Source organism: Chamaea fasciata, unplaced genomic scaffold (assembly GCF_029207755.1).
Source record: "Chamaea fasciata isolate MVZ Bird 193981 ecotype frontalis unplaced genomic scaffold, bChaFas1.0.hap1 SCAF_3, whole genome shotgun sequence".
In the NCBI taxonomy this organism is placed as follows: domain Eukaryota; kingdom Metazoa; phylum Chordata; class Aves; order Passeriformes; family Sylviidae; genus Chamaea; species Chamaea fasciata.
The window spans coordinates 7,154,237-7,181,093 of record NW_027094088.1 but is presented as its reverse complement, the minus strand read 5'-3'; the positions used below and the strand labels follow the sequence as shown (position 1 = coordinate 7,181,093).

Sequence of the window (26,857 nt, the reverse complement as noted above, 5' to 3'; positions counted from 1 at the left end):
TAAATTTTCTTCTCAGCAAAGTGCAGTGGCTCTTCCCTCCTAGGAGAGGCTCTTTGCAGTGCTTAACAGGTACCTGCTTCTCAGAAAGAGCCCAAACAGATTTATCTCCCCAGCCCAAAGATTAACACATCGTCAGTAGTGACAGATTGCAAAGCAGGGAGATGGATTGGCAGGGGAGAAGACAAGTGAAGCATCAAAATGTCATCCTGCATTCATTATGTCGTCGGCTTCCCAATTAATGCACAGAATCTCTCCTCTTAATGGAATCGTTACCTCTAGAGCTGCATAAACCATTCTGCCCAACACTGTTTATTTTTCCCTCCTGTTCATTGTGAAAGCCTCGTTTGATGGCTTGAAAACGAATGCTCCCTTTCTCGCCATCACTTTCCTCTTCCATTTTTTTCTAATTGCAAATGACATTTTTAATTTGCTTTCATGTTTTATTATTCCAGCATTCCTCTTTCCTGGGATTATCTAGGTGCCTGTGCGTCCCCACCTGCCCCACCTGGTGTGGGGGATAGGGAAAGCCCCATCACTGAGAGCTTTTTGTATCAGAGTTCAGATTAACAGTGCTAGTTCCACTGTCCCACACTCTTTTTTGCGTTGATACAGTAATGAAATGCATTTTCTGTTCCTGCACTGAGTTTTCTGCTATATTCTGGTATATCCTGGTAGGCAATTCCTGCTCCTGCAGACAAGATGAACTGACTCCTTATTGCCTTAATTAATTACTCCGTATCCACCACCCCTTGCTCGGCTGTAGAGTTGTGTAAGTGCATTTATGGACTGATCAACACCCTCCAGTGATTCCAACTCCTGGGTTTTCCTTTGGTTTTTATCTTTTGCTGAAGGGCATCATCCCAACATTTTTATCTTCTTTACACATGGAGTACAAAAGCTTTGTAATGATCACCTTGACTGTAATGCTGTTGTGTCAGTCACCCTTCCCTCGCCCGTTTAAATCAGATTCAGTCCTGTTTGTTGTATCATTAAAAAAAAAAAATGTAACTTTTCTAGCTCATAAAAAATGTTGCATTTAGAGCTGGTAACATATTGTGAGCAAATACATTTTGTATTGGTTTGTTGAGTTCATTGTCTGCCTCACTTGCAGATGATGTTACTCACTATGCAGAGGGCACTTAGGAATGGCCTTTCTTGCTGATTGTTTTCCACCGAATGCTGTGTTCTCCAATAACTTCTGTGGTGGCTTTTCAGGTCAAGGCTTCTGTTTCTCCCTCCAAGAGCTGGGCAGTTATTGTCTGGTGCACAGGCCTGTGACAAGATGCAATATTAATAACACAGCAGGGAAAATCAGAAAATCAGAAGCGTATTATTCATGTATTTTATGAAAAGCTGCCTTCAGAGTAGTAACTGATCCCACTCCATCTTTTGCCTTGCTAGATTTACATTTTCCTGAGCAAGTATCTGGATAAGATGATCTCTACTATCCCATACTCTGTGCAACACGCTCTTGTTATAGTGTGTAGTATGTGAACCACAAATTACTCATTTAGGAAGAGTTTTCCGGTCTCCCTCTCAGCAAACACAGGATTCCACAGTATTCTCAGCTGGCTCTATCAGTCTTATTTGCAGCTCTTGATGCTTTTCCTGCCACTGACATCCAAGTCCAGGATTTTCCTGAGTGCCTGTGCGGCCCTGACTGGTTTGTTACCTCGAGGGTGGCTCTTGGGACACCAGCCCTCAGAGCAGCCTTCCCCCAGCTTCCTGTCGGCTTCCCACCCCAGCTCAGGAGGAAAGGGAACGATATCCAGCAGCAGTTACACGTTATGTGTTTCTTACTCATTTCACAGAACAGCTTTTAGAATTGTTTTAAACACTTGGCAGATTCTGTTTCACTTACAAGGGTCTTAAATATGCAAGTAGATACAGAATTTGGGGGGTTTGTCTCCTGAGCCTGTTAATTGGTAAAGAAACAAAATTTCTAACCCATCTTTTAAGTGCTTTTTTTAGCTGCCTCTTAACCGACTTTTAACTCACAACTGAATCGTGTCTCCTCTCTTTCTTTTTTACCTTGTGTTGCACTTCCATCTTTGATGCAGAATACAATGTTGGAATTCGCACCAAAATGTTGTCCTTGACCCCTCCCTGTGACTCCTTAATTCCACTGAAATTGCTTACTTGTTGTTGGGTTTCAGTTTCTGTTATCCACCCATAAAAACTTGGGATTCGATTCCCTGGGAATGACATGGGGGATTATTTCTGTGGCGTTGTGTTCAGTGATGGCATTGATCCCCAGCAGTTCATTGCACGTTGCAATATTAATACTTGGGATCAGCTTGTGGCCTGAATGGAAAGCAGCCCTTTTGGGGGCTCATCACTGAGACAGAATATGGTGGTTTCCCTCTCTCCTTTACCTGCTCTGCAGGCATTTCTTTCCCAGTGCATTTTCCTGAAGGATTTTCTGTCCCTGGCTTCCTCAGGACACTCAGCCAGAGGCAGCAGACGGCCCCAGTGCCTCAGCAAAGCTGCTGGGTCTCGTTCACGGAGCTCAGAGCAGCCTGAGCTTTCCCTGGATCTCAGCCCATCAGATGAAGCAGTTTCTCTTCTGAGCTGCCAGGAGTCAGGCTTTCCCAGTTTCCACTTTTTCCTTGTCCTTCCCCAATTTGTACTTTTTCATTGCCAAGCTCTCTTGGCAGCTCGAGGTGAAGTGCTGTTGAAACACTCTCTGTTGTTACAGGCCCCGTGGAGTGGTTTGGTTTTGCCTCTGTCACAACTTCACGGCAGAAAAGTTACAATCATTTTCAGGGTGTTCTTGACCCCTGCAGCTGGTGCTTCCTGCCATGCAGGGACATGGGGACATCGAGAAATCCACAGGGATTTCTCAAACGACAGTGGCAGGGAGGTGCCCACAGGACGAGCAGTGTGAATGATGAAAAGCTGCTGGAACAAGGAGCCTGGATAAACTGCTCATAAATGGCAACAGCTTCTCCTGTTTTTTTCTATATTTACATAGAATATTTGATGAGGGGGGTGTTAATTTTTTAATTATTATTCATATTTGGAGATGGAAGTTTTCATTATTACAAATTGCTGGTTAAGTCCAATAACTTTCAAGCTGGTATCTGTCTTTTTTAGTATACTGAAGTTTTATATTTGTTGCTTTTGGCTACTGTGCTTTGAAAACATCCAGCACATCAAATCAGTCTTTTAGAATAATTAGGTGTTTGGGCTTATTTAGGCTGAAAATTTGATTTCTAACACCATAACCTAAAGAATATGGTGCATAGTTCACCATGTAGATCATTATGTGGTCAGAAGTGCTTCGTTTTCCTAATGAATCCATTCCAGCATAGAGAGCTGGAGAGCTCCTAAACAGAGAAAGGTAAAATTCTGAACTCAGTCACCATCTCTGAAGTACTTCAGTGAGTTATGCCCTTTTGCAGATGTTACCTATAATGACATCCAGATTCTCCATCTGGTGTTATCCCATATAGCTTTCTGGATGTTGAATATCCACCCTTTTTATTATTTGAAATTCATCTGGTGTCATGAACAGCAGAAAACGGTGGGCTGTAATCATCCCATTCTGCACTTCTGAAAGGTTTTGTTTCATTTTAGTTAGTGGCTGAAATCATGCCATCCTCTTTTTCTCTGTTTTTTTGTGGTGGCATTCTTGGGGCACTGATAGACATCATCAGAGTCTTTGAAGAAGATTGCTGTTACTTAACCTGTTTTTTTTTTTTTTTTGTGCCAGGGATTCCTTCAGCTTCCTTTCTTGAAAAAAAAAAAAAAAACAAACAAAAACCTGCTGCAACATCAGAGACAGACTGAGTTTGGGTATAAAGATAGTATTTCACTGCCTTGTGGGGTTTTTGGGTCTCAGTCTCATGCTTACATGGAAGTGTAGAGTGTTCTGCAGCTCATTTGTTAAAGTTTAATCCTGTTGCTAACTGGCAGTGCAAGAGTATTTTCATCCTGGGAATATTTCACCCTTTTCACTTTTTCCTGTGTTTGTGGGGATTTGTGCAAATGCGATGAGGGCCAGCTGAAGAACTGGTCAAGTGGGATGCTCTAATTGCATTTCCTCAGACTTTGTATTTCCAACACTTTTATCTTTCCACATTGCTGCACTGTTTAATTCACTTGAATTAAATGATGAGTCCTAAAGTGATTTTTTTTTAATTAATTAAAAGGACCATGAAATAATGGAGCTGAAGAATACTCCAAGGGCAGTAGGGGTAGGAATGGAGGTAAGGATCATCTGCTCTGAATTTAGAGATACCTACAAGAAATCTGGGCATGGTTCAAGTCCTCCAAGGGAAGGAAATGCTAGGAAGCACTTCAAATAACCCATTTTATGTGCCTCCTCTGCAAGAAGACCAGCACAGAACTCATAGAGATTCCAGTAGGATCTATGGCGCATGTTTTGATTAAAAATTAGACTGAGTGTGAGGGGTTTAAATGGTGTCAGCAGAGCTGGCCTGAGCCTCTCTAATGAAAGAGACAGGCATTACATTTCTGAAGCAAAGGATGGATCGAGATGAGCTCTTCTGACAGGTGTGAAGCTTTCTTGATGCATGTGAAAACAAGTGTGGGGCATCCTCCAAATTGCTGCGCCTAATATTTGTCTGTGAAATGGATCTCTTCAGGAGAATAATTCTTGTGGCCTAGATTAGCTGTCAAAGAAGATTCTTAAATGGCCCTTTACAACAAAAAATGATTTATCTTGGCTATTTTTTATTGCTAAATGAATATGGTACCACTAGATTGCAGTACTTTCAAGCTTTTCAATAAACCCACAAGTCTTCTACAAAGACGCTTTGGAGTCTAAACCTGCCCCCAGACTGTGAATGAGGCCCAGTGTGTGTCCTCAGGGAATTTCCTGTCTTTTAACGTGGGTGGACAGCAAGCACAGGTCTTTGCTCAAACAAGGTTTTAATCCTGTCTAAGGAACAAAGGAAGGCAAATGTTTAAAAAAATACATTAGTTCTATTAGAATATATTCTTCAGCTCCCAGGGAAGAGGAAACGTTGAGAATAGAGGGAAGGAAGTGCATCAGGGAATGAGGATAGGGACAGTTTGTAGGTGGTGCTGAGGAAAGGAATGCTTGGAGAGATGCAGAAGGAAGATGAAAATTGGGAAGCAAATTTTGGTGTCCCACTGCCTGGCGATACAAAGCAGTGCCAAGATGCTCTGGTGCAGGCTGTCCCAAGGTAGCTTCAATTACCCCAAACTGAGGAATCTTAAGTTTAAATAAGATTTATGAGTTGCATTGTGTGCCTTCAAATCAGGAGGAATAAACTCTTTCACTATTCATTACAGATAGACATAAATCTTTATATGCATACTTAGTAACAAAAAGTGAGGAAGAATTGTAAAAGTTAAGACTAAATGTTTTACATTTGCATTTCATTGATTCAGGAATGGTTTTGCAAACACTGAAATTTTAGAAGAGAAATTCAGACTGTTATCATGATGTTAAGTTAAAGCCAACCCTCTTTTAGAAAGTGAAAATTGACACGTTAGTAACCACTCATCTACAGAAACAAGAAATGAACTTTACCTTGTATGCCATCTGATGAAATTATTTTATTTTATAAGTATTACTAAGAGAAGAATGATTCAATTTGCACGAAAGGCTCTTGGATGTATTGAGGTGTTTCCTGACAAACGGGTTTGTACTACAGATGTGTTTTATTTGTTCTCATCTGAGCTTTACTGAAGGCATTTCTATTGCATTCCTTTAGCATGGAGCAGCTCTGTGTTTTGATCAGTCTGGTATCCCTACTAAGATTTTAAATCTAAAATTTGAATAGTAACTAAGTAAGGGAGAGCAGGTTTCATTGTCAAGAAGAAAGACAGGTTGTATTTCATCTGTGATTTTGCTTGTGAAAACAAGTTAAAACCAGGTATAAATTCAAGTTTTGCTTTCTAATGCTGTAAGAGCAAAACTGAGTTTCTGTTGCTCATTGTCTGCTTCATGTACAAACTGTTTGAAGAAACTTTTACTCAGAAAAAAAAAAAGAAACTCGGGAAAATATCAATTGCCTTTGCTGCTAATCCATGGAAAATTGGGCGACATTGCTTTACCGGCAAAGCAAAGAGAAAGGCTGGGATATGGAAGTGTAAAATGGGACATGGACTGGAAAATGGATCCCTCAGAGGTTCGGTTTCCAAGCAGAGCAGGGCCGTTCCTGGGAAGAGGTGTCCTGCAGCCTGGGTGGTACATTGGACAGCACTGGGAGTGCCGTGCTGCCTCCCCGCAGCTCCCTCCCCGCTGTGCCCGTGGCTGTGCAAAGACCCAGATCAAGGCCATTCTCCTTGGCTTGTGAAGAGAAACATTCCCTGCTTCCCTGAGCAGAGCTGTGCAGGGTGATCCATCACCCCAGCTCACAGCTGATGGGAAATGACAAGGTGTGAGAGGGGAGGGAAGCGTTTTGTGATTAGAGGTGAAACCTGCCTGGCACTGGTGCGTGTAGGGACACAGTCACAGTGCTGTCAGTTCCCTGGGAACAGCAGAGAGACAAAGCAAGAGGAATCTTAAAGTAGTGCTTGTGACTTGAAAAATCACATGGTAGGCAGGCCACGTCCTTTAGTTCTGTAACCATTACAGAGAGAGGAAAAATCTGCTCCTGTTGATCCTCCCCACTTGCCTTTATCCTTCACCATCCTACGGTTTTTAAGGATTTTTTTGCAGACTCACTAAACCATGCTTTCTCCAGGCATATGCTCCCAGACATTGGGTTTGATCGTGTCCTTGTTCTCAGCCTTTTCCAAATTGGGAACTGTTTGAAATTCCTGCTACTCAGCCATGGGACTTTGGGCACTTTTTTTTCCCCTTTTGGCTTAGTCTTCATCACAGCCCTCAAAGCACATCCAAACTTGTGGTCAAGGGAGCAGTTCTGAGCAGAGCTGGCGTCAGGCGTGACAGCTCCGCAGCAGTTGTCACTGGAGTCAGGAATCCGGGAAGAGCTGTTTATCTGCAGTGTGATTAACAGGGTGATGCCATGGACTGCGTGCCCAAGCAAACGTTTTGGATACCATAAATTTTTTTGCCCCTATGACTTAATTTAGACATTCCATGTGGCACTTGAAAATAAAGAATTCCCTGGTGCGCCATTATGGAAACAGAGTTTCTTTTGGCCTTTGCCCAGTGTTATACCAAGGGATCACTTTTAAGGACATCTATTGTAGCCATTGCCTAGAAAAAGCACTTCAGCCATAATAGGTTGGTTGTGTACCCTTTCAGCAAACCTTTAAATATTTATACTTTCTAGTTTATGGTATGTGCTCCCTTCCTTGAATAAAGAGCTATCCCGAATATTATCCATCTAACTCTTCCAAAAAAACAAACCAGAACACTAACCCAAACAAAACTCTTCAATTGTATTGCTATTCTTAGTTTACCCCAGTTCCATACTACTTAAGCGATTTTTTTTTTTCCCTTTTGTGATTGTTCAGTGCAGGCGAAGCAGTTGCAAACTCCTGTTGGAAGGATCTAAAGAGCAAGCAAGGATGAGTTTTACTAAATTTATCTCTTTCCTTTAGAAGACAGACTTGCCCCCAGAAAGACCTTTTTTCTTCAAAGTATTGTTAACATAATGGTAGCAACTTGTGTTTTCTGTGAAAGATAATTAATTTTTAAGTTGAACCAAAGAGGAAGAAAAAAACCAGTGGATTTGACAGCAGAAGGATCAGGGGATGTAACTTCTAATGAAGCATCTCTGTTTACTTTGTTCTCATTTAAGGAGACTTTCTTCAATTATGTTTGGGGTTTTTTTCTTTTGTTTTTGGTTTTGTTTTTGGGGTTTTTTTGGTGGCATCTTGCTTATAAACTGCAGAGCAAACCATTTCCCAGCACAGCATAGTGTCACAGACACCTTGGCCCCTTTCCCACACAACAGCAAATTAAACAGACACTTTTCCCCCTCCACAGACTTTTAAGTCCAAAAGCAATCAGACCCAGCAGAGGAGGAGGGTTGTTCTCTGCTGAGCAGCCCAGGAGAGCCTCTTTGATTCTCTCAGCCAGGGCTGTCAGGGCTGGGCTGGGTCTGTGTTGCCACTGCTCATCTCTGATGGACTCAAGGCACTGGGAATTGTTAATGCAGTAAAATGTTGCGTATCCTTGTAATAGCACTGGTCCTGAATGAAGGTCGGGTCACCTCTGGTTCTTTGGGCAGGCTCTGTCTCTGCAAAGCTCTGGGTTGAGGGCAAGAAAGGACCTTAAATTTGTAACAGGGTCCTTGCCCAAAGCAGGCTCCAGACGGGCATCTGCAAGTGAAGGCATTCTGTGTGAAAAGGTGGATGTGGAACAGGAGCTGTGGAATCAGGTCCTCCAGATGGACACAGTGAGAGTTTACACTTGTGCCACGAGGGTCAGCTTTTCCCAGGGTCTGAGGCTGATGTACTGCTCAGGACAAAGACACTTGTGTCTGGTATGACACATTACTCATAATATTATACTCAACTTTGTACAAATGCTTCATACAAGTTATTGTTCTGTGGATAGTAAAAGCTCCAATTTACCCATAAAGGTTTGGCTTAAATCTATGTGTGAGCTTCCTTTGACCTAAAAGAAAGATGGCATTTCTCTGATTTTTCTTTTTAAAATTTGGTGCTTGGTGCATTTTTTCCGGAACTTGTGTGCTTTCCTCAATAATGACATAAACACTGTTTTTTTGCTACTTCCTTTGGATTATCTCCTGTTTCAGAACTTAATTTATGGCGAAGGAGCAGAACTTTAGGATGTACTGCTTTCCATGTAGATCTTTTCTATAAAGCATAAAAGAGGAAGTAATAGATATAAACTCATGAGCTTCTTCTTTCTGTTTGATTGTTTTGATTGTAAAATATTTCTGTTTTCTGTCCCACCCACAACTGGAATATCCTTTCTAGTCATCTTCCCAGTCCTGGGAACCTGCTGGAGATAGCGCCACGTGTGACACACAGATAACATAATGATATATCCTGAGTGTAGCCCTGCAAATCTTTATTCAGTAATTAAATTTGGGTTTTTTTTAGTCAATGCCCTACCAATTTTTTTCACTTACTCTGCCACCTATAATCACCTCATTAGCAGCGTCTACGCTATGATACAACTGCTTCTCCCTGTGTTTGGCTCGCCCTTCTCATTTTCCCCAAATAAACAGTATTAATATGTGGTGGGATGGTTTCCAACCAGGATCTGTCACCTCCTCCTCAGTGTAAAATATAATGTCAGACTTGCTTCTCTGCAGGTTTTTTGGGTTCTGTTTTCTCATGGCCTGAAGGATTTGTGCTTTACCAAGCATTCTGTTTTCATTTAGTGGAGTTACTGAGTTGTGTGTGCCCAGATTCACGCACCACTGAACTCTCTGAGGGTCTAGTGGTGAACTTTCACAAGAGGAGCTGCTGAATACTTGAGACTTTTAGCAGTTCCACTTCATTTATCGGTGCCGAGCCCTTGAAAGATCTGTCAAAAGCTGAGGAGATTCAAAATGGGATTGGAGACCAGAAATAAAATGTTTTCAGCATTGAAGTTCTTGTTGACTAAAACTTTGACAGGAACTAAAACTTTACTAACACTTGAATTGCAGGGCTTAGGCCAGTGTTTGAGAGATCAGGACCAGGAAGGCGTGCTTGAAGGTGGGAATTGTTTGATCTCTGTCTGCTCTAGAGCTCTTTCTCCTTTGGACAGTGCCTGGTGCCAGCCAAGGGCAGAGGCAGAGCACAGGTCTCAGTCAGCCGTGGGTCTGAGCCAGCCTGGCAGTTGTGGCTCTCCTAAAGCCCTGAGCAATTTGGGGAATCTGGCCTACAGTGACCAGATGTCACTTCCATTATTCTCACATACCTTCACACTGGAGTTAATTATTGCAGAAATTCTCTCGTCCTGCTGATCCTGTAAATATATCTGTGACTTTGAGAGTGGACAGAGAGTTTCCCCATGACTTTCCACGGATTTGATTAGGAGCCCTACATGAGTTTTGTCTGTATCGTGTCTTTATTCTCCTTCTCTAGAGCAGACACATTACTGTCGTCACTATTTCTTTATGTGGTGCCAGCGTGAGAGTGCCTGGCTCTTCCTTAGCTGTCCATATGTAAACCAATAACTTGTAATTACTTTTGAGAGTGCCTTTAGGAAATGAGGAAGTGACACTCCCACATTCACAGGCCCTGTTTCAGAAGGAAGTCGGAGGCATCACGCGACTGCCCTGCTGGAGCAGATGTATCTGGGATGCAAAATGTCCATGCCACATGTGGGTCAACTATGAAACAAAATGAAAATTTTAATCAAAGTCTCCGTGCATTTCCCAAGTATTAGGCAGCAGATTGTTGGGAGTGTAAGTAGGTCACACGTTGTGTTGAGCGATTGTGCTTTGTCCTTTGCCATCTGGCAGCATGAATCAACGTCAGCTGGATGCAAATAGAACTCTGCAAAGGTGACCTTGGCAACAGGAATGGCCTGCTGAGCCGGGACTGCAGGAGGCTCACCTGCACTCACAGCAGTCCTGGCAGGGAAAACCCAAGGGGAAGAGGGATTTGAGTCTAGGAATCCTTATGGCCACTGCTGCCAGTCTGGGAGTCAGCTGTTTGTCAGTGCAGTCCATGGAGTTTAAGTCATGGATTGCTTTAATCTCTTTGTGGATACTCACATTTCAGTGGACGGCCAAGAATCCACTGGAGTTCAGAGAAAGTGTAAATGAGATGGGAGATGCCAAAAAAACCCCTGGTCATTGTGGTCAATTGTTCCTAGATATTTATTACCCTAGGATATGTTTTTGAGGAAACCTAGCTTTTGAAGCAGTCTACATTTAAAGTCTCTGAAGCTTAACCTAGCAAATAGAAGGTATTTGTAGCTCAGTTGAAATGACATTGTCGAGACAAATTTAGCTGGAAGTTTTAAATGCGTGAGTCTCAAAAAAAAAAAAAAAATCAATAGACAATTCCAAAAAGGAAAATGATGTGTGATAAAACTTCCTTGCGGTGCTTCCAACTCAAGCCAGTAGTGTTTTTTGTGTATTGAAGGCTTTGCTTGGTTAACTCGCATTTTGCTGCCTTACCTTAGGTGTCAATGTTTGAAATCTTTGGCTCAAGCATCTTTCAGAGTGAATTATCTGCATGACAGAATTAGAATCCAGCTCTGATGGTTCCCAGTCCTGTTTTGAAACCACCAATCCCAGAAAGGAGTTTTGTGGTCTACTCAAGTTTTCCTGGTTGACTGCATTAACAATGAAGTCAGAGTTTCCCCTGTATGGAAAACAAGAAAGGAGAAAGGCAGATTTATGTGTTCCCAGGTCCCATGCTATCTGCAAAATGGATTTAACACATGCCAAACCTCCAGCAGAGACATTCCCTTGTACCTTGTGCTGAGCAGAAGCAGCATTTTTCCTCTGACACAAGGAAATGCTGTGGAGCATGGAAGCCATCAGGTTTCCTCAGCTGCCTTCCCAAGCTGTGACTCATGTGGTTAAAAACACCACGACAAAATCAGAATACAATGCTGCTGTCTGCACACAAGCACATTAATTTAAAACGTGTGGGGACTAATTGTCTTCAAAATCCAGAGTCATTTGGTTTCTCCAGTTACAGCCAGACCCTACTGGAATTTATGGCTTTTTGTCATTATTTTTATTATTATTATTATCATTATTACTTCTGAAAGCATTTTATGGGAACATAGAAACTACTCTTCTTGCACAGCAAACACATCAAAGCACATTTATCTGTTTCTCTAGTACTAAGGCAGGGAAAGCGCTGCTTAGAAGTGTGTGAAGCTGTTGTAAGATGGTCAGGATGTCAGCAGGGGGTAGCCAGGTGTTTATACCTGCTAAATAAATGGGAAGTATATTCCATGTATTTTCAGTGGATGAGAGAAAAAAATTGTCTTTTTAGTACTAAAACTGCTCAGAAGTGCATTCGTCTAAATTAGTGTGTCTCAGAGAAAGTTTGCAATAACTCATGGCGTATGTCCACAATATATGGAGCAAGTAGAAGATCCAATTTTGCTTTAAGCTTATTTTATTTTTTTATTTTACATAAGTATTATAAATTGATCTGTGACTTCAGGCTGCCTTGGGTATATCTAGATTTGTGATCAGTGCGGAGTGTAAGTTATTTTTAGATGTGAAATGCTCTTGCATCCACAAAGAGTGTGGTTATTCACCGCCGTAAATGCGCTGGGGAAATAAGTAATTTCAGGGCTTTAAAGTGGTTTGCAACCATCTTCTTTGACTTTATTGGATTTAAATATTTTCCCAGTTCTTGTGAGCTATTCAGTGGGGTGAGTCTGTTTCTAATTGTTCACCGAGTCAGACATGACAATGTGACCTCTAGGTTCCAATTCCTGTGTCTGGTTTAAGTTCAAAGAATTTGAAAGCCTTACACAAACTTCATTAAGGGGACTCAAGACAAAATCGTGGTCCCTGCTGAAATTGTGAATTCTTTCTAAAGTTCTCCGTCTGAGTGGCAGAGGTTTGAATCAGTGCAGCAGCAGGCATTTCCTGGGATATTACTGGATTCTTGCAGAAATTCATGAAGTTGGATCACGGCGGAGACTCTGGTTACAGATTCGTATTCAGAGCAGAGCTCAAAACTCATTAAAGCTGGAAGTGCGAACTTTCATGTGAGCACTGTCTAACAGGAACCAAAGGGAGCAGCAATTCCCTAATAAAGTTACAGACTTTGGGAGCAAATGTCATTGTTTCCACGTTAGGCAGGAAAGGAGCAGACGTTCAGAATGCCAGACAACATCTGTAACACCTGAAGAGCGAAAATGGGGAACATTTCTGATTGTGCTTGTGTAGGTGTGTTCTCAGTCATTTCCCACAATCTATTCATTTTGGAGGATTTAAATAATGCTATTTACAAACCAATTGAGTCTAACTTTTACTTTTAATTAGGAAAGTTAATTGGAAAATGTCCTTAGAAATTAGGTTTCTCCCTTGACATGCTGTAAATAAATAAGTTATGTTGGAAAACAAGATGAAGATAAACAAAGGGCTGTTTCAAGCCAGCAGAAAAAGGGAGCAGCTTAGTTCTCTGAACAACAAAACTACATTTTATCATCTAAATATCAATACATTAATATTTATATTTATCATTATTAATTTGATTGCGTTCTTTTAATAAGAAATGCAGATAGAATCAGTGTTATTGCAAATATTTGCTTGCATCCATATCACTTCCCATTGTTTCTGCATGTTGCCAATGGTTCGTGCTGCTGAGCAGCTCAGAACTGACCCCAGCTGGGGCAGCTCCCCAGAGCGTGGGGGAAGTTGTCATTAAACAGTTTCAGACTTCCAGCCCTTCTCCAGCAGGACTCAGGTTTGCCCCAGGGGGAGGGAACTGCCCCTGTCACCTCATAATTCCCTTTTTGACAGTATCAACACTCCTGGTTTTATCAACTTGCCAAGCAAGCAGGTTGGACTGCTGGAATAAATGTGCCTGAAGGGGGAACAAAAATGTTGCTTTTTGGTCAGAAGTGAGCAGCAATCTGCGGGTTCTGGTTCTCTGCTCCTCAGAGAACTGTGTCCCAGGTAAGCTGGGTCCAGCATTCACCTCAGCTTTCTGCCCTTCCCTCCCCTACAGTGAGATAAGTAACCCCAACTTTTTGTCTTATTTGTGGTCCTGCCTGTTAATGTAAATTCCACTTGGCAGCAGATAACATTCATGCACTTAATTAATTTAAGCTACAGCAGCTAACAAGCAGATGCAGAATTTGCTCAGCCATGCCTGCAAGAATGGCATCATCTTGGTGAGAGAAAGGAAGGATTGCTAAGGATGCTGTCTGCTTTAGCTGCACCAATTTAAGTCATCCATAAATTTGAACTGAAGTCCTCCATCTGTAAAAAAATCTGGGCCTTAAGTCAATTTGAAATACAAGAGCATTTCAGCCTCCTTGTATTTTTCCAGGCATTAGTAGGACTCCATCTCTTCAAGAAATGATAATGTTCATGAATTTGCAGTAGCTCAGTGCAGGAACAGGGGCCCTAAAACCCTTGGCTGGTTCTGCAGGGGCCTCTCACAAACAGACAGTCCCTGCCCAGTTGCTTCTTAAACACAGTTTTCAACCAAAAGAATTATATAAACATTTGAGCAGGAATTAGGCACTTGTACAAAGAAAGACAACTTGAAGTACTTCTCACTTATTAAGCGTAGTGAATACACGTTCAGCACAATTATTTCATTAATTATACACCTATTCTATTTTTTGCAATGTTGTCACTATCACCAAGAACTGTTCAGAAGCAATCTAACTAAGAAATTAATAAGATTCAGACTGGGAAAGCTGTTTGAATAAGTATTTTTGCAGTGTCAAAAAAAATGCTATAACAAAGTTGGACACTAATAATTGCTTTTGAATGTCATCTCCAGACCAGATCTTCCAGAATGATCTTCAACATCTTTCAAAAAATCAAAAAACAAAGGATAACATTACCAAAAGTTAGTGTTATTTTTCATAGCAGTTAATGGTTGGGGTTTAAAACTGTGCACATGTGTAGTGCTCAGGCAACTAACTTACCTGGGGGTGTGAAATATAACTTTAGAAGAGGTGTATCTCTGTCTCACTGAGGCTTTGGTGGGTTTGGTGCCAGTAAAGAAGCATTTGTTGGCACCTTGTTTGCCAAAGCTCTGGAGTGATGCCTGTCCTGAGGTCTGCAGGGATCCTTCCTAGGGGGTTTTTACCTCTCTGTGTCACTTTTGACATGGTGTCCTAGACTCAAGCTGCTGGCAGGAAATGCAGTCCAGGCTGCTGTGATTGATTAAATCACCCTAAGATGAGTCTGAGCAGATTTTTAGGCTTTTGATGTGGGAATGAGGCAAAGATTTTTGGAGGACAAAAAAAGAGAAAGGTTGGTTCATTAATAAGAATTTGCTGCTGTAAGTGCATCTTCTGTCAGTTTATGTGGATTAGGGAGACAGGGATGGCACAATCCTTCTCTGTACCCTCTGGAAGTTTGGTATCATCACAGTGGAACCCAGCAGGTGCTGTTTTCCTGGGAACTCAGCAGTTCAAGCAGTCTCAAAGCTCAGGGATTTGAATGCTCTGGAGCAGCGTGTACTGAAAGCATTGGGTGGGATCATCCTTAATTCAGGACCACTCCAATATTTCCATTTTTCATAGCTGTTCCCAAGCTTGTGTGCTTTCCTGGCTGAACTGTGTTCCAGAAGAGAAAGAATTGACCTGTTTCTGCCCAGCACAATCAGTTGAAAACATTTTTGTATGGACCTGACAAGTGAACTGTGGGTGGATGAGGTTCAGCCCAGCTGGCACCTGCAGATATCTCCTTGGCACACAGCTGGAGTATTATTCTCTGCAAGGCCGGAAAGGGCTGGGATCGAGGCAGAAAGGCAGGCTGGTCCTCACATTTAATGTGCCAAGGGGAGAGTTCCAGTCTGTGGGCTCTTGGTACCTCAGGCTGGGGAGAAAAGCACAGCTGAGCCGTTCTGCACTCCAGAACCTTGAGAAGACAAATCTCAGCCGTTGCCTCCTGGTTTCCCTCCACACCTGACCTTCCTCTGGCTGATTTGTCATTGCTGAGAGTAGCTGTTCTTATAAACCTTGGAATGAGGTGGTAAATCTAGATCTAATGCCCCAGCTGAATCAATAGCCCACTGGTTTGGAGCTAATTTTTCAGGCTTATATGCTGTTTGGAACGGGAAATCTGTGATTTTAATTAGCAATAAATAGGAAATAGTCTGCTGCGAATTGATGTTAAACAGGTACGGCTGTACTACATTAGTTCAAAATAAGCAGGATTTTCCATTCAGCAAATTGATGTTAAGACATCTTGGGTTTATTTGCAGCAGCTCCATTATCTGTCTGAGGCTAAGTTTGGTTCAGAAAGGAATGAAGCTGAAAATCTGTTCTTAGAAACAAACAAATGAGCTTATCATAGAGTGCAGGGCATTAGGACAGAAGTGATTTCCCCTATGTAGTCATTTGAAAAACTAATTGTCATATGTACTCTGTCTTTGCAAGTAAATGGAACTAACAACAATTTGTCAAAAAATATCAACCTTTTTGGTTTATTAATTCACAGTCATTTAATATTTAATGAAGTTTTGGGAGATGACGTTTTCTTGATGTGTTTGTGAAGAAGATCCTTTCATCTGACACTTCATTAGGGTTAAGGATTTGGATTTTGAGCATTCTTAGGAAATAAAGCTCCTTTTCCTATGGAGAAAACTCTGCAATCTGCTATATTTAATACAGAGAAGGCCCTAAAATTGCCTAAGCTATCATGCTTGTCTGCAAGACAAGACTGTGCTATTGCTTTCAACTTCTAATAGTATTAAAATCTGAACCAGTAACTTATATTTCTTGCAGTTTTGCAGATGGGAGTGTTGAGACCTTGGCAGTGAAATGAGTTGGGGAAAGTTGCAAAAGAAATCAGTTTGTGGGATAAGACGACTAAACGATATCGCTTGTATGAGATGCTGAATCAATGAGATGTCCATTCTCAGCCTGAGGCTTATCTCAGTTTCCCTGGCATTTGTACTTAATCTTTCCGGAGAGGTTACTGGAATCCCTTTGAATAGCTACTGGTGTGATTTAGAACAGCATTTTGGGACAGGATGAGAATTTTATTTAATTTGCAGTCTTTGCATTGCCTTCCAGAAAGGCAATTTCTGTGACAAGGAGCTACTGGAGGGGGTCCAGTGGAGGCCACAAAGATGATGAGGGGTTTGTTTTGAGGAGAGACTGGGTCTGTTTAGTCTGGAGAAGACTGAGAGGGGATCACATGAATCCACATAAATATCTCAGAGAGGTGCCAAGGAAGGTGCCAGACTCTTTTCAGCCGTGTCTAGTGACAGGATGAGGAGCAATGGCCACGAACTGAAACACAAGAATCTTCACCTCAGTGTGAGGAAGAACTTCTTTACACTGATGGTGGCAGAGCACTGGAACAGCTGCCCAGAGAGGCTGTGGAGTCTCCCTCTCTGGAGACATCCCAAACCCACCTGGACACATTCCTGTGTCTCCTGCCCCAGGTGCCCCTGCCTGGGCAGGGGGGTTGGACTGGTGATCTCCAGAGCTCCCTTCAAACTTGAACTGTTCTGTGATTGTGTTTCACCATCAGGCTCAGAGGAGCAGGTCCTTTACATCCCCTGAGGATAATCCACTTTCACAATCCGTATTCCCACTCTACACTTTAAAGCAATGAAATGCGGTGGAACATTTGCTGAATTGGGGCAATGGACACATTTCACTGGAAAGCTTTCAGGCTTTCCTCTCTGTGACCTGTTTACTCTGAGGACACAGGGAAGGGGGAGCCATGGCAGGACACTGCTGCAGGCTGTGCTCTTGCAGAAATAACTGGGTTAGCTCATGCTTAGCTCAGCCATCAGACAAGCAGCTCCAGCTTTGGGTACTGGAGATCTTATTTTAAACTGATGCACTGTGCAGACCGGAGGCTGGATTTAAGGTGGAGCTAAGCTGATTTCTCTTTATTTTACAGTTCACCTCAAAGAACAGAGGTCCTCCCTGGTCCTTGCTATGTTTTTGTACATATACATGGAAAAATGTCTCTGTAACACTCAAAGTTTAAAGGCTGAGTGAGAATTCAGCGCTGCTTGCCTCATCCTGTCACTGCTTACCATGAAATATTGAGAGCCTTCTTCTGTATCAAAGGAATACTAGAATGTGTGCCCTAGACATTCCAAGGCTTTCCGAGGGGAGAGGTGTCCTCAGTACTGCAGATTCCTGCAGGAAGTCTGGTACAGCTGAGTGCTGTGCTGGGATGAAGCAGCTCTGGGGAACACTGAGGGTTTTCTGCTCAGCAGCCTTGGCACTCGAGCTTTACAGTAACGGGGCCATTGTAGGACAACAAAAAGGTTTCATTATCACATAAGGGAGCAGTCAGTAGTTCCTGAAGCTCTTGGTGGCCGTGTCACCACGGCCAGGGAGAGAACTCTTGACTTTGCTTATTTTAGTGCTTACTGAATAATAACTGAATTTTTTTTCTGCCTAGAGAAAATACAAAATGCTTCTGTGGTGCCTTTCTTTCTTCAGCCTGCTCCCAGAGGTCATCTAAGTCCCTCTAATGCCTTCATTCCCTTTAGTTGACCAGACTGGAATGCCTGCTTTCAAAACTGCACTAAAATAATGCCTTGGCAACCTGCTGTACTGGATTAGCTGTAGGAATATTGGCTCCCCTTGCATTCTTTCAATTTTTAAAGTAGTTTTTACTCCTTTGATAAGTAGCTGATTCACAAGGGTTGCTGAGCTACCTCTCAGACTGAGGCAGTGTCCCAAAAGCACTCTTGGAATGGGGAGGGAACTTTTATTGGGCTTTGGCTGGTATCAATAGCAAAATTCAGACTGACTTTAGTGGAGTAAGCCTGTGTTCAAAATGAGTAAACCTTTGAGGCTTTCAATTCACATCCTGCAATGAGATACTCACAAAAATCTGGTGGCCTCAGAACCACAAGGCATTAACTCTTCCTGCTGGACCAGAGGAACACAGGCTCTGGGTAAGAGTCCCAGATTGGACTTTTTGTGTCTAATGTTCATTGTATTAATGGAAATACATTTCAGAGAAATAAAATCCATTCTCTTCATCTCTGTTTAGCTTGCAAGTTAGTAAATGTTATGCCACATATGGTAAAGGTGATAAATAAAATGGTTTGTACAGACAGAATTTCAGTGATGCTCTGCTTGGACCTTGTTTTGAGATTTCGGGGTTTTGTTTTGAGCTGAAAGATGAATATTCTGAGTTAATCTTCTGGCATTCATGGAGCTGCTCTGTAATTGCAGTTGATTTTTTTACAAAGGTTCTATCTAAAGTAATCAGCAGGAAACACGAATGGCAATGTTCCTTGCCCAGAATGAGAAACAGGAGTGCATCTGAAGACTGTTCTTGCTGCAGTTGGATTCTGTGTTTGTAACTTAAGTGTGGAATTGCACGGGGGTGGGTTCCACACATGCTGCTGTTAAACCAGTGATTTTCACTGACATGCAGTAGAATTAATCTGAATAATTTTTTTTTTTTTTTTTTTTACTGTTTTGCTGAGTGGGATCAAAGCCAGGACCAAGCTCTTCCTCCTGCATTTTTTCCTCTGCCTACTACACGGTCAATCTTGGCTCAGTTGATGAACAAACCTAGATCCGTGCTGTCTCTGTGATAGGGATGTGAAGGATCTTTTCTGGTTCAGGGAAGATGAGACAAAAACTGCCTTAAATGCTTTGTGCTGTTTCTGTGTTGCCATGAGGTAGATTTTTTTCCTAATTGTCTGTTTGTGCCACCCTGCTGTAGATGACACCATAGGAAGGCACATCCCCTGCCCCTGGCTTTTCTGTTTTCTTGGTTTGGCAATTCATCTTCTGTTTGTAGATATCTACAGAAAAAGAACCTATAGACATCTGGCACATTATATTGAAGATGAGCTCCACAGCACACAACACAGCTGGAAACAAAGTTTGAAAAGGAGTCATGGCTTAGGAATTTAGGCCAGGGCTGCTTCCATAAAGAGCAAGAAAGTTTTGCTTACTCCATTGGAGAGAATGTGCTGTTTTCCAAGGGGCTTGGGCTTTTCCCCAGTTCAGTGGCCACTGAACACTTGCTTCTCCTTCAGCTGGCCAGAGTTTCAGAAGAGTTCCACCCAGAGAAGAAGTATCCTTTAGTTAGCTGAACCTTTGGTGAGAGCAATACAGTGCAGGAAAAGGAGAAGGCACTAGGCAGGAATGTTTAATTTCTAAAAATCTTAGCTCACTTCGATTGCACCATTGCTTAAAACTTTTTTATTTCCCCTCAAACTGCTCTTACAAATCTTCCCTGCTCTCTTTAGCGTGGTAGCTAGCTTTGTGCTGCTGTGGTCTCAGAAAACCCTGCAAGTGTCTGTCAAAGGCAGAGCCAGAGCACCACGTGCGAGTCGCTGGACAGCTGAGAGGTGTGTGAATTATTGAGGGAGCTAAACCATGTGCTGTGAGGCAGCTCTTGTGGATAAGCACTATTTCCTTTTTCTTCTCCCTGAGACACATTTCTTCATTGTGGTTTTAAAGGTTCATTAATGGATAATTGTGAGGAATAGTCGTGTTAACGAGAGTTGATTGGAGGTGTTAGACCAGCACAATTTATTGTGGGGACTGACAAGATTCCGTGCCCCGTTTCTATGTGCCAGCAAGAAGAGAAACCCCAACCAATTATGGCAGTAGTTCTTTACAGTAATGGCCCAGTAACTGAGGACACAGCACAGCTTTTCATGACAGCTTAGAAACCAGAAATAGAAAGTGCAGCTTTTTTTGTGGCAGGTGTGGACACATCCAGGAGCATCCGATAAATCAGATTATATTCAGTTCCAATATTTTAAAAGCTTAAACATTTACTGGGTTGATTTCTGGACTTTCTGGTGTCTCCAGAGAGCTTCTGGGAAACCAGCATTAGGTAGACAGTGACTATGAATAGCAGATAGTGTTTTAGCAGTCCCCCTTGTCATCAGTGTTCTTCCACAGTCTGGTTTCTGTGTGTGTCTTCCCTAAAATGTTGTCTCGGCACTAATAAAAGCAACAGATATATGGCTGCTTTATAATTTGGGAAAGTGTATGTATTTTCTGTGTTTTATTACCTCTGTGTTAGAGATTTCACAAAGAGCTGCTTAATGCAATGTCTGTACAAACAGAAAGGTTCTGCTCACACCAGAATCAAGAAGTTGCTCGGGCATTTTTCCGAACCAGGCAATTTTGCAAGTACAGTCATGCATAGAAAAGAGCTTGAAAAATTCAGTGTTTGTTTTAACCACTGTGTTTCTTTCTGACTTTCTCTTTCTTATGCTGCAAGGCCATGTCTGGAGCTCCCAAACTAGTGAGCACCCCTGTGGTAAATACCTGATACAAGTCTGCTGCACTACCATCACTTGGATCAGGAGCATCCCAGTGGTGCAAGTGCACAGACTATATTGTTAAAAGCTCAGGAAAAAAATAGAGGTTTTGAGTGATGCATACCCTGCCCACAGCTAAGTGGTTGTATCCGGTAACCCTGTAATTTCCTCTGCCTGTGGAATTCATGCTACCCAGATATCTCTGTAACTTTCCGTGGACTGTGTTTTGATCAATAATCATGGGGAAAATTCCTCAGTTTGGTGAAGTAGAGGGGGGTTTGTTACCATTTTTGAATGTTGCTTTTGTTGAAATGTTTACTTATTTTTGATGTTCATCCTGCAGGTAGGTAAAGTCTGGATAATATGTGCCTCACCCAAATATGTGCCTCACCCAAATCCTGGTGTGAGCACAACACACAAAGTACACAGACCTTTTCTGAAACCAAAATGTGCCCTTTAACAGGGAGGCTGCCTAAAAGTGGTGCCCAAAAGTATTAATGTTGCACAAACAAAGAAATACAGCAAGAGGATGCTTAGTAGTGTTTTCCAAGACTGGTTTTGAGGGAATTTTTAATCAAATCTTAACCTGCTTTCAGTAGTTACAAACCTCACTGAAGTAACTAGGCCAACATCCCCAGCAACAAAATGTTTGTGTGCTGAAAACTTACATGTAATTTTGTAAAAATTGCCAATTTTCTGTGAGTTGCTTTATCTGATTTGTCTGTCAGTGGGAGCACAGAACCAATGAAGTACATAGATCAAAGGGGCAGAAAAATGAAGTGCAACAGGAGGAACGATAAGGAGCTGTGCAAAACAAAATAGCTTTCTTATTTCACTTTACATTTCACCTTCTTTGCTGCTATGGTTTTTTTTTCTGCTACAAACTGTCACCTTCTGCTTCCTCAGCTAATATTTTAGGTTCTTTTTGCATGTCAAGATGGTGCAAGCTGCCACAGCCACTGGCACCCATTTCCTAAGCATCTTATGCCCCACATGTATCTCCCAACACCCTTTGTGTCAGTGTTAATGCCGTAGCTTTACAGCCCACTGCTGCCACGGTGAGAAAGACTTCAAGGAGAAAATAAACAGAGTTCATTTCATTCATTTGCTGCAAGGCAACATAAGAAGGTGGCATAGGTTCCCTTACACAGCATTGCAATCAAATCCAGACAGTTGTTAGCTAATGGTGTTTTCTGCCTGCATTGTGACTCAATTAGAAGGCATTTATAAATCTGCATGGAAGTAAAATGAGGACACAGTGCTCAGACATATTGTTCTGCTTCTTCACCCATTACCAAGGAAGTGACTCAATAATTGTATTCTGTTTAAGAAAATGCTTCGAGAGGAAATGTTTTGTAACAAATATTAAAAGTACTACCTGGGTTTCTGAGGTATTTCATCTTTACATTTAAATGAGAAGCTTTATTTTGTGTTATTATCTGTTTGTATTTCTTTTTAAAGGTTTCCATTTTCAGTTTCATTCATAACAAACCTGACACCTAAGACAAAGCGCAGGTTACCTCAGTGAGTTCACATGCAATTATTCCATGACTGGCTGTCACCTGCGTGTCACCTGTGTGTGACAGGGGATGCCACGACAGCTCTGGCTCCTGGACAGTGCAGTTACAGTACTGTCCAGAATACATGATGCCATATAAAGTATATGATGTGGGGAGTGTCACGATTTTGGTGGCACCAACCCTGTCATGACAGAGTTGTGATTTAACTTGTGCAAACAGAACCAAGTTCAGTGATAGACTCATGCAATTGCTACCATATGGAGCAGCAAATCACTTAATGCTGAAATAACACTGATTTTTGAGTGAGACAAGACAGTTACCACAATAATTTAACACAACAGAGAAGGGAGCATGCTGCAGCCACTTGAAAATGGCAGGACAGTGCTGTTTAAGGACTGCACTTAGCAACAACCAAAAAGTCACCTGTTTTTTTCACTTCCTATAATTTCATAGCCATCTTCTAGTAACTGCAAAAACTAAGGAACAAACATGTCTTTTTGGTTGCTGCTGGATTACCTTCAGGATTTCTCTGCTCCAGACCTTAGGCCCCTCTGAGAGAGAGAGGCTGCTCAGAGCGGTGTGCGATGCTGTCCCGGTGAGTCGGCTCCGAGCAGCTCAGAGCACGTCAGGGGCTTGAGGACAATCTGACAGTCCTGGAGCATGCCAAGGCCTTCAGGACAGTCTGACAGTCCTGCTGCTCCTTGAACTGCCAAACACAACTTTCAGCTCCAGAGATAAACACCAGCTTGGGATGAAGGTGAGAGAACAGTGGTAACACCTCCATGAGCAGCGTGTCCCACACATTTCCTGCGCAGGCACTCGTGCAAGACTGACTCCAAGGGAATAGGCTGGAGCAGCACCACTCCTGTGAGCACTTGGGGATGTCCTTGGAGGTTTTCCGTCCAAACTGCCCTGAGTTCATGACATTAGGCATGATCATAGTCTAAGGCCAGGGGTATCTCTTCCAGCACATACTTCAGGTGGCATGGCTGATGCTCATTTTTCCCTTCAGACACACTTCCTTCCCTTTCCCAGAAAAAAGCGACACTTCTTACAACCTGCTTAAGCTGCAACTTCAACTAAAGCTGGATCTCCCTCGTAACACAGTTGGAATTTTGTCCTCTTGTAGCATGGAGTGACAGATTGTGATGAATAGACTGTTTCTCTGACTAATATGTACCTAGTCAAATATTAATGAGCCGGCACACAGAAGCATGAAGTAATCTTTTGTTTTTCATTAAGTGCATAGATTAAAGAGATGTTGCTTTACTGTAATGCACAGAATTATGTCATTTCAGCTTAGAGGAATTGTTAATCACCTCAAATTAAAATGATCCTTGGTTTTGTTTTAAAGAGCATAGAAGAACAAGAAGTAGAGGAAAAACAGAAGTAGAAATGGAATATGAGACTATAGTGAAAGTGAGTGAAAAATTCCCCTTTTTATCCAGTAATGCTGATGTTGTTTTCATTTTACATGTCAAAACCAAGTCAGGATCATCCACAATTAACTGCCTGGTGGTTTTTCTGAAATCTTGGAGCAACTCTAGCCCTGATTATTACCTGCTAGCTGCATAACATGAGCTGCCACTGACCATTACATCCCTTCGATACCGCGAAAGCGATTTGTGCCTTCTTCGGATCATACCCCACCCCATTGTCTCCCTGCCTGTTTTATTTATTGCTGCTTCTGCCCCACCTCAGTGCAGCCATCAGGGGCTGTGTGTAACAGCATGATTGTCCCAGCTTTCTTGCCACAGCCCTTTGGGTCATGGGAATATCCTCTGTTCTCTGCTACCAGTAGCTGCAGTACTCTCAGATCAGAACACCAGGCACTGTGAAATTTCTCTCTGAAGAGGTAAAGAGGATTGATGAAAGTGGGGGTAGGAATTGAGAGCGTTTGAATGTGGAAGTGGGAGGTGGGGAAAGGTGTTGAAGGTAGGAATTCTGGGTACCTCTGAAGATTAGGCTTACCAAGTAGATAAATTAAGAATTTGTCATCTGGGACACCAGAGTACGGGATAAAGAAGGGATTAACCAGGGCATCACAACAGAAGGAAGAATTGGGGTACAAAGAGAAAGAATTGATGAATGGGGGATCAGTAAAACAGGATTAGTGAAGCTAAAGAGGAAGACTTAAAGGTAAGAGAGTGAGTTTGTTCAGGGAGGAGGAAGAGAACAGAAGACAGTTGAGGAAAGGCAGGCAAAGCGTGGAGGAAAGATGAACGTAGATTAAAGTAAGGGAGTTTTCTTCGTTGCTTTATGGAATGGCTAATGATTAAAGATGGTGATGGAATGAAGTATTGTTTCAGGTGTGTCTGCTATCAGGAGACATGACTATGTCTCCTGATAGCAGACTATTCTCATTTAGCAGATTATTCTCATTTAAAGAAGTTTCTGTCCTGCAAACACAGCCATTCAGGAGGGCTTGAGCTTTCACTGCCAAGCGGATAGCAATAAGCCACACAACTTTGTCACTAAATCAGGGGATCCCACTTGCTTTGTGTTTTTATTTACTATTTCACCTTCTACTGCGTTCTTCTGGATTGCTTTGATATGCTTTGCTTGTTTGGGGAGAGAACTGCTATGGTTCTCAGTGAGGGCTGTATTTGTTCTCTTAGCCTGTCTGGGGGTGTTGGTTGGTTTTCTAAGTACTGATCATGTCCCTTTCTATGGGCATGCACTGGCAAGGAAGAAGGAACCAACTCTGGGTGTTTGATTTGTGCCTTGCACAATATGGATTGAGTCCTATGCTTTACGGAAGGGCAAGTGCTAAGTTTGATTTATGAAGTGACTGGAATTGGATTTGTCAGGCTTTTCTTTCTGTGAATCACCTGCCTCTGCTCACACAGACCCCAACATATTCCTCATGTATCTATTCACATCATTAGAGTTTATTTAAAGGTTTTTACTGTTGCATAATAAGTGAACATTTTTCTCAAGTGCTTGTTAAAAATAACACAAATGCCAGTATTGTTTAGTTCTCGTATTGTGGCAGGGTTAAAGATTAAAACTGTGAGATGGGGCCTTGATTTCATGAGTGCTGTTTTCCTCTTGGACACAGGCAAGGGAACTAAGCATGTGTTTCCTGAGCACAGTGGTTGTGACAAAAGAAGGCAGAGCCCATAATGAATATGTTGGCACCTTCACAGTATTCAAAGGAGTGACTTACTGAAGATGGCAAAATTAAACTGGCAATTGCTCGCTAGGGGACTGGGATTTCTTTGTTGTTTGTGTTTAAGTGACAGGAGAATATTGATTTCTGTTCCTGAGGGATGTGCTGTCTTCCTTTCCTCAAAAGCAGGAGGATGGGAATAGAGATGAGCTGCCTTGAAACAGCTCACTGAGCATTTGAAAAAAACAGAAGAACTTTTTAACTCTCTTCTTGTCATAGCTCACTTGCATTTTAAATTATTTGAGGCCAACTTCATATCACCTGCCTAGGTCAAGCAGGACATCTTGGGAAGGATACTGGGAACCCAGGCAAATCCAACTGCTCCTGCACAGTTGAAAGGAAATCAGGCCCCAGAGAAAAACCTCCTTTAGTGAGAAGTAACTCCTCATTACACCCCTGGAGTTACTCTTTGCTTGGCTTCATCCTGCTCTCAGGACTTCAGCCTCACAGACTGTGTAAAGGATTAGGAAGAAGCTCTGCATGGTGGAATTGTCATTCCGTGCACCCTATCTGTGCATGAAAACTGGGAAACAAAATGGATTGGCACTGAGTACTCGGGGAGCTCCAAAATGGGGCAAAGGAATCCATCATACCAAAGCAAACATGAGAATGATGTCATGTGAAGAAACATTTTTTTTCACCCCTTTCTGTTCTGAGCTGTCACTATTACATACACAGGACAAGGTATTTGGGATTCTGTGAAGTACCAGGATAAGAGTGGGCAGGCAGGGCAGAAGAAGGGAGTAAATTTTTCCTGCAGGCCAGAAAGGAATATCTCAGTTCCTGCTCTGGTGGAGTAAACCACTGGCTTTGGGCTGAACAAAACTGATCACCTTGGAGAATATTTCTGTGCAGGAGCGGCACAGAATCCTTCTAAGCCATGCTAATAGCTATGCAGAAACCTAGAGAAATTACCTAAATTACAGCATCATTCAGGAGCTGTTTGTGTCCTCAAGTGACTAAATGTTGGACAGCTACAGGAAGAACTCCCAGATAGTTCACAATTCTGTTTGTCAGCAGCAGATAAAATTTTGAAACAGGAAGAAAAGAACATGGGCTTACAAGTCTGGTCTGAACCTGCAACTTTTTTTTTTATTATTATTTTATGCTTTTGCACTAGGATTTTTCGCTGGATAGGAATGGCTTTTAAGAAGTCCAACAAGTAGGATCTAAAGGCTACTGCTGCACTTCTCTCATCCTTTAAGCTGTGCTTCAAATGGACACTTAAGTGCATGTGAGAGTTTTTCAGTGAGGCTTCAGCTCTATGCAAGTGTTGTCTAGGATCAAGCTGTCCTTTTTCCTAAACCTGGAATTTTGTAAGTCTTTTGGCAGCCGTTGCACACATGCAGAATTCTGCACAGTACAACTTCAGCCTCCAGGTTCAGCTACTGCACGGCCTGTGGGG

General features: G+C 42.3%; 1 protein-coding gene across 2 annotated transcripts in view; it reads left to right on the top strand.

Annotated features, from left to right (window-relative positions):
- The window catches only part of PLCB1 (phospholipase C beta 1), a 337,454-nt gene that overhangs the window by 292,708 nt on the left and 17,889 nt on the right, over positions 1-26,857 (top strand). The window contains exon 32 of one of the 2 annotated variants that reach the window (XM_066177847.1): positions 23,635-23,699. The exons of the other annotated variant lie outside the window; for it this stretch is intronic. Within the exon in view, the coding sequence (XP_066033944.1) occupies positions 23,635-23,673 (39 nt within the window). The 3' untranslated portion in view covers positions 23,674-23,699. The remainder of the gene's footprint in view (positions 1-23,634; positions 23,700-26,857) is intronic. 2 annotated transcript variants of the gene reach the window in all.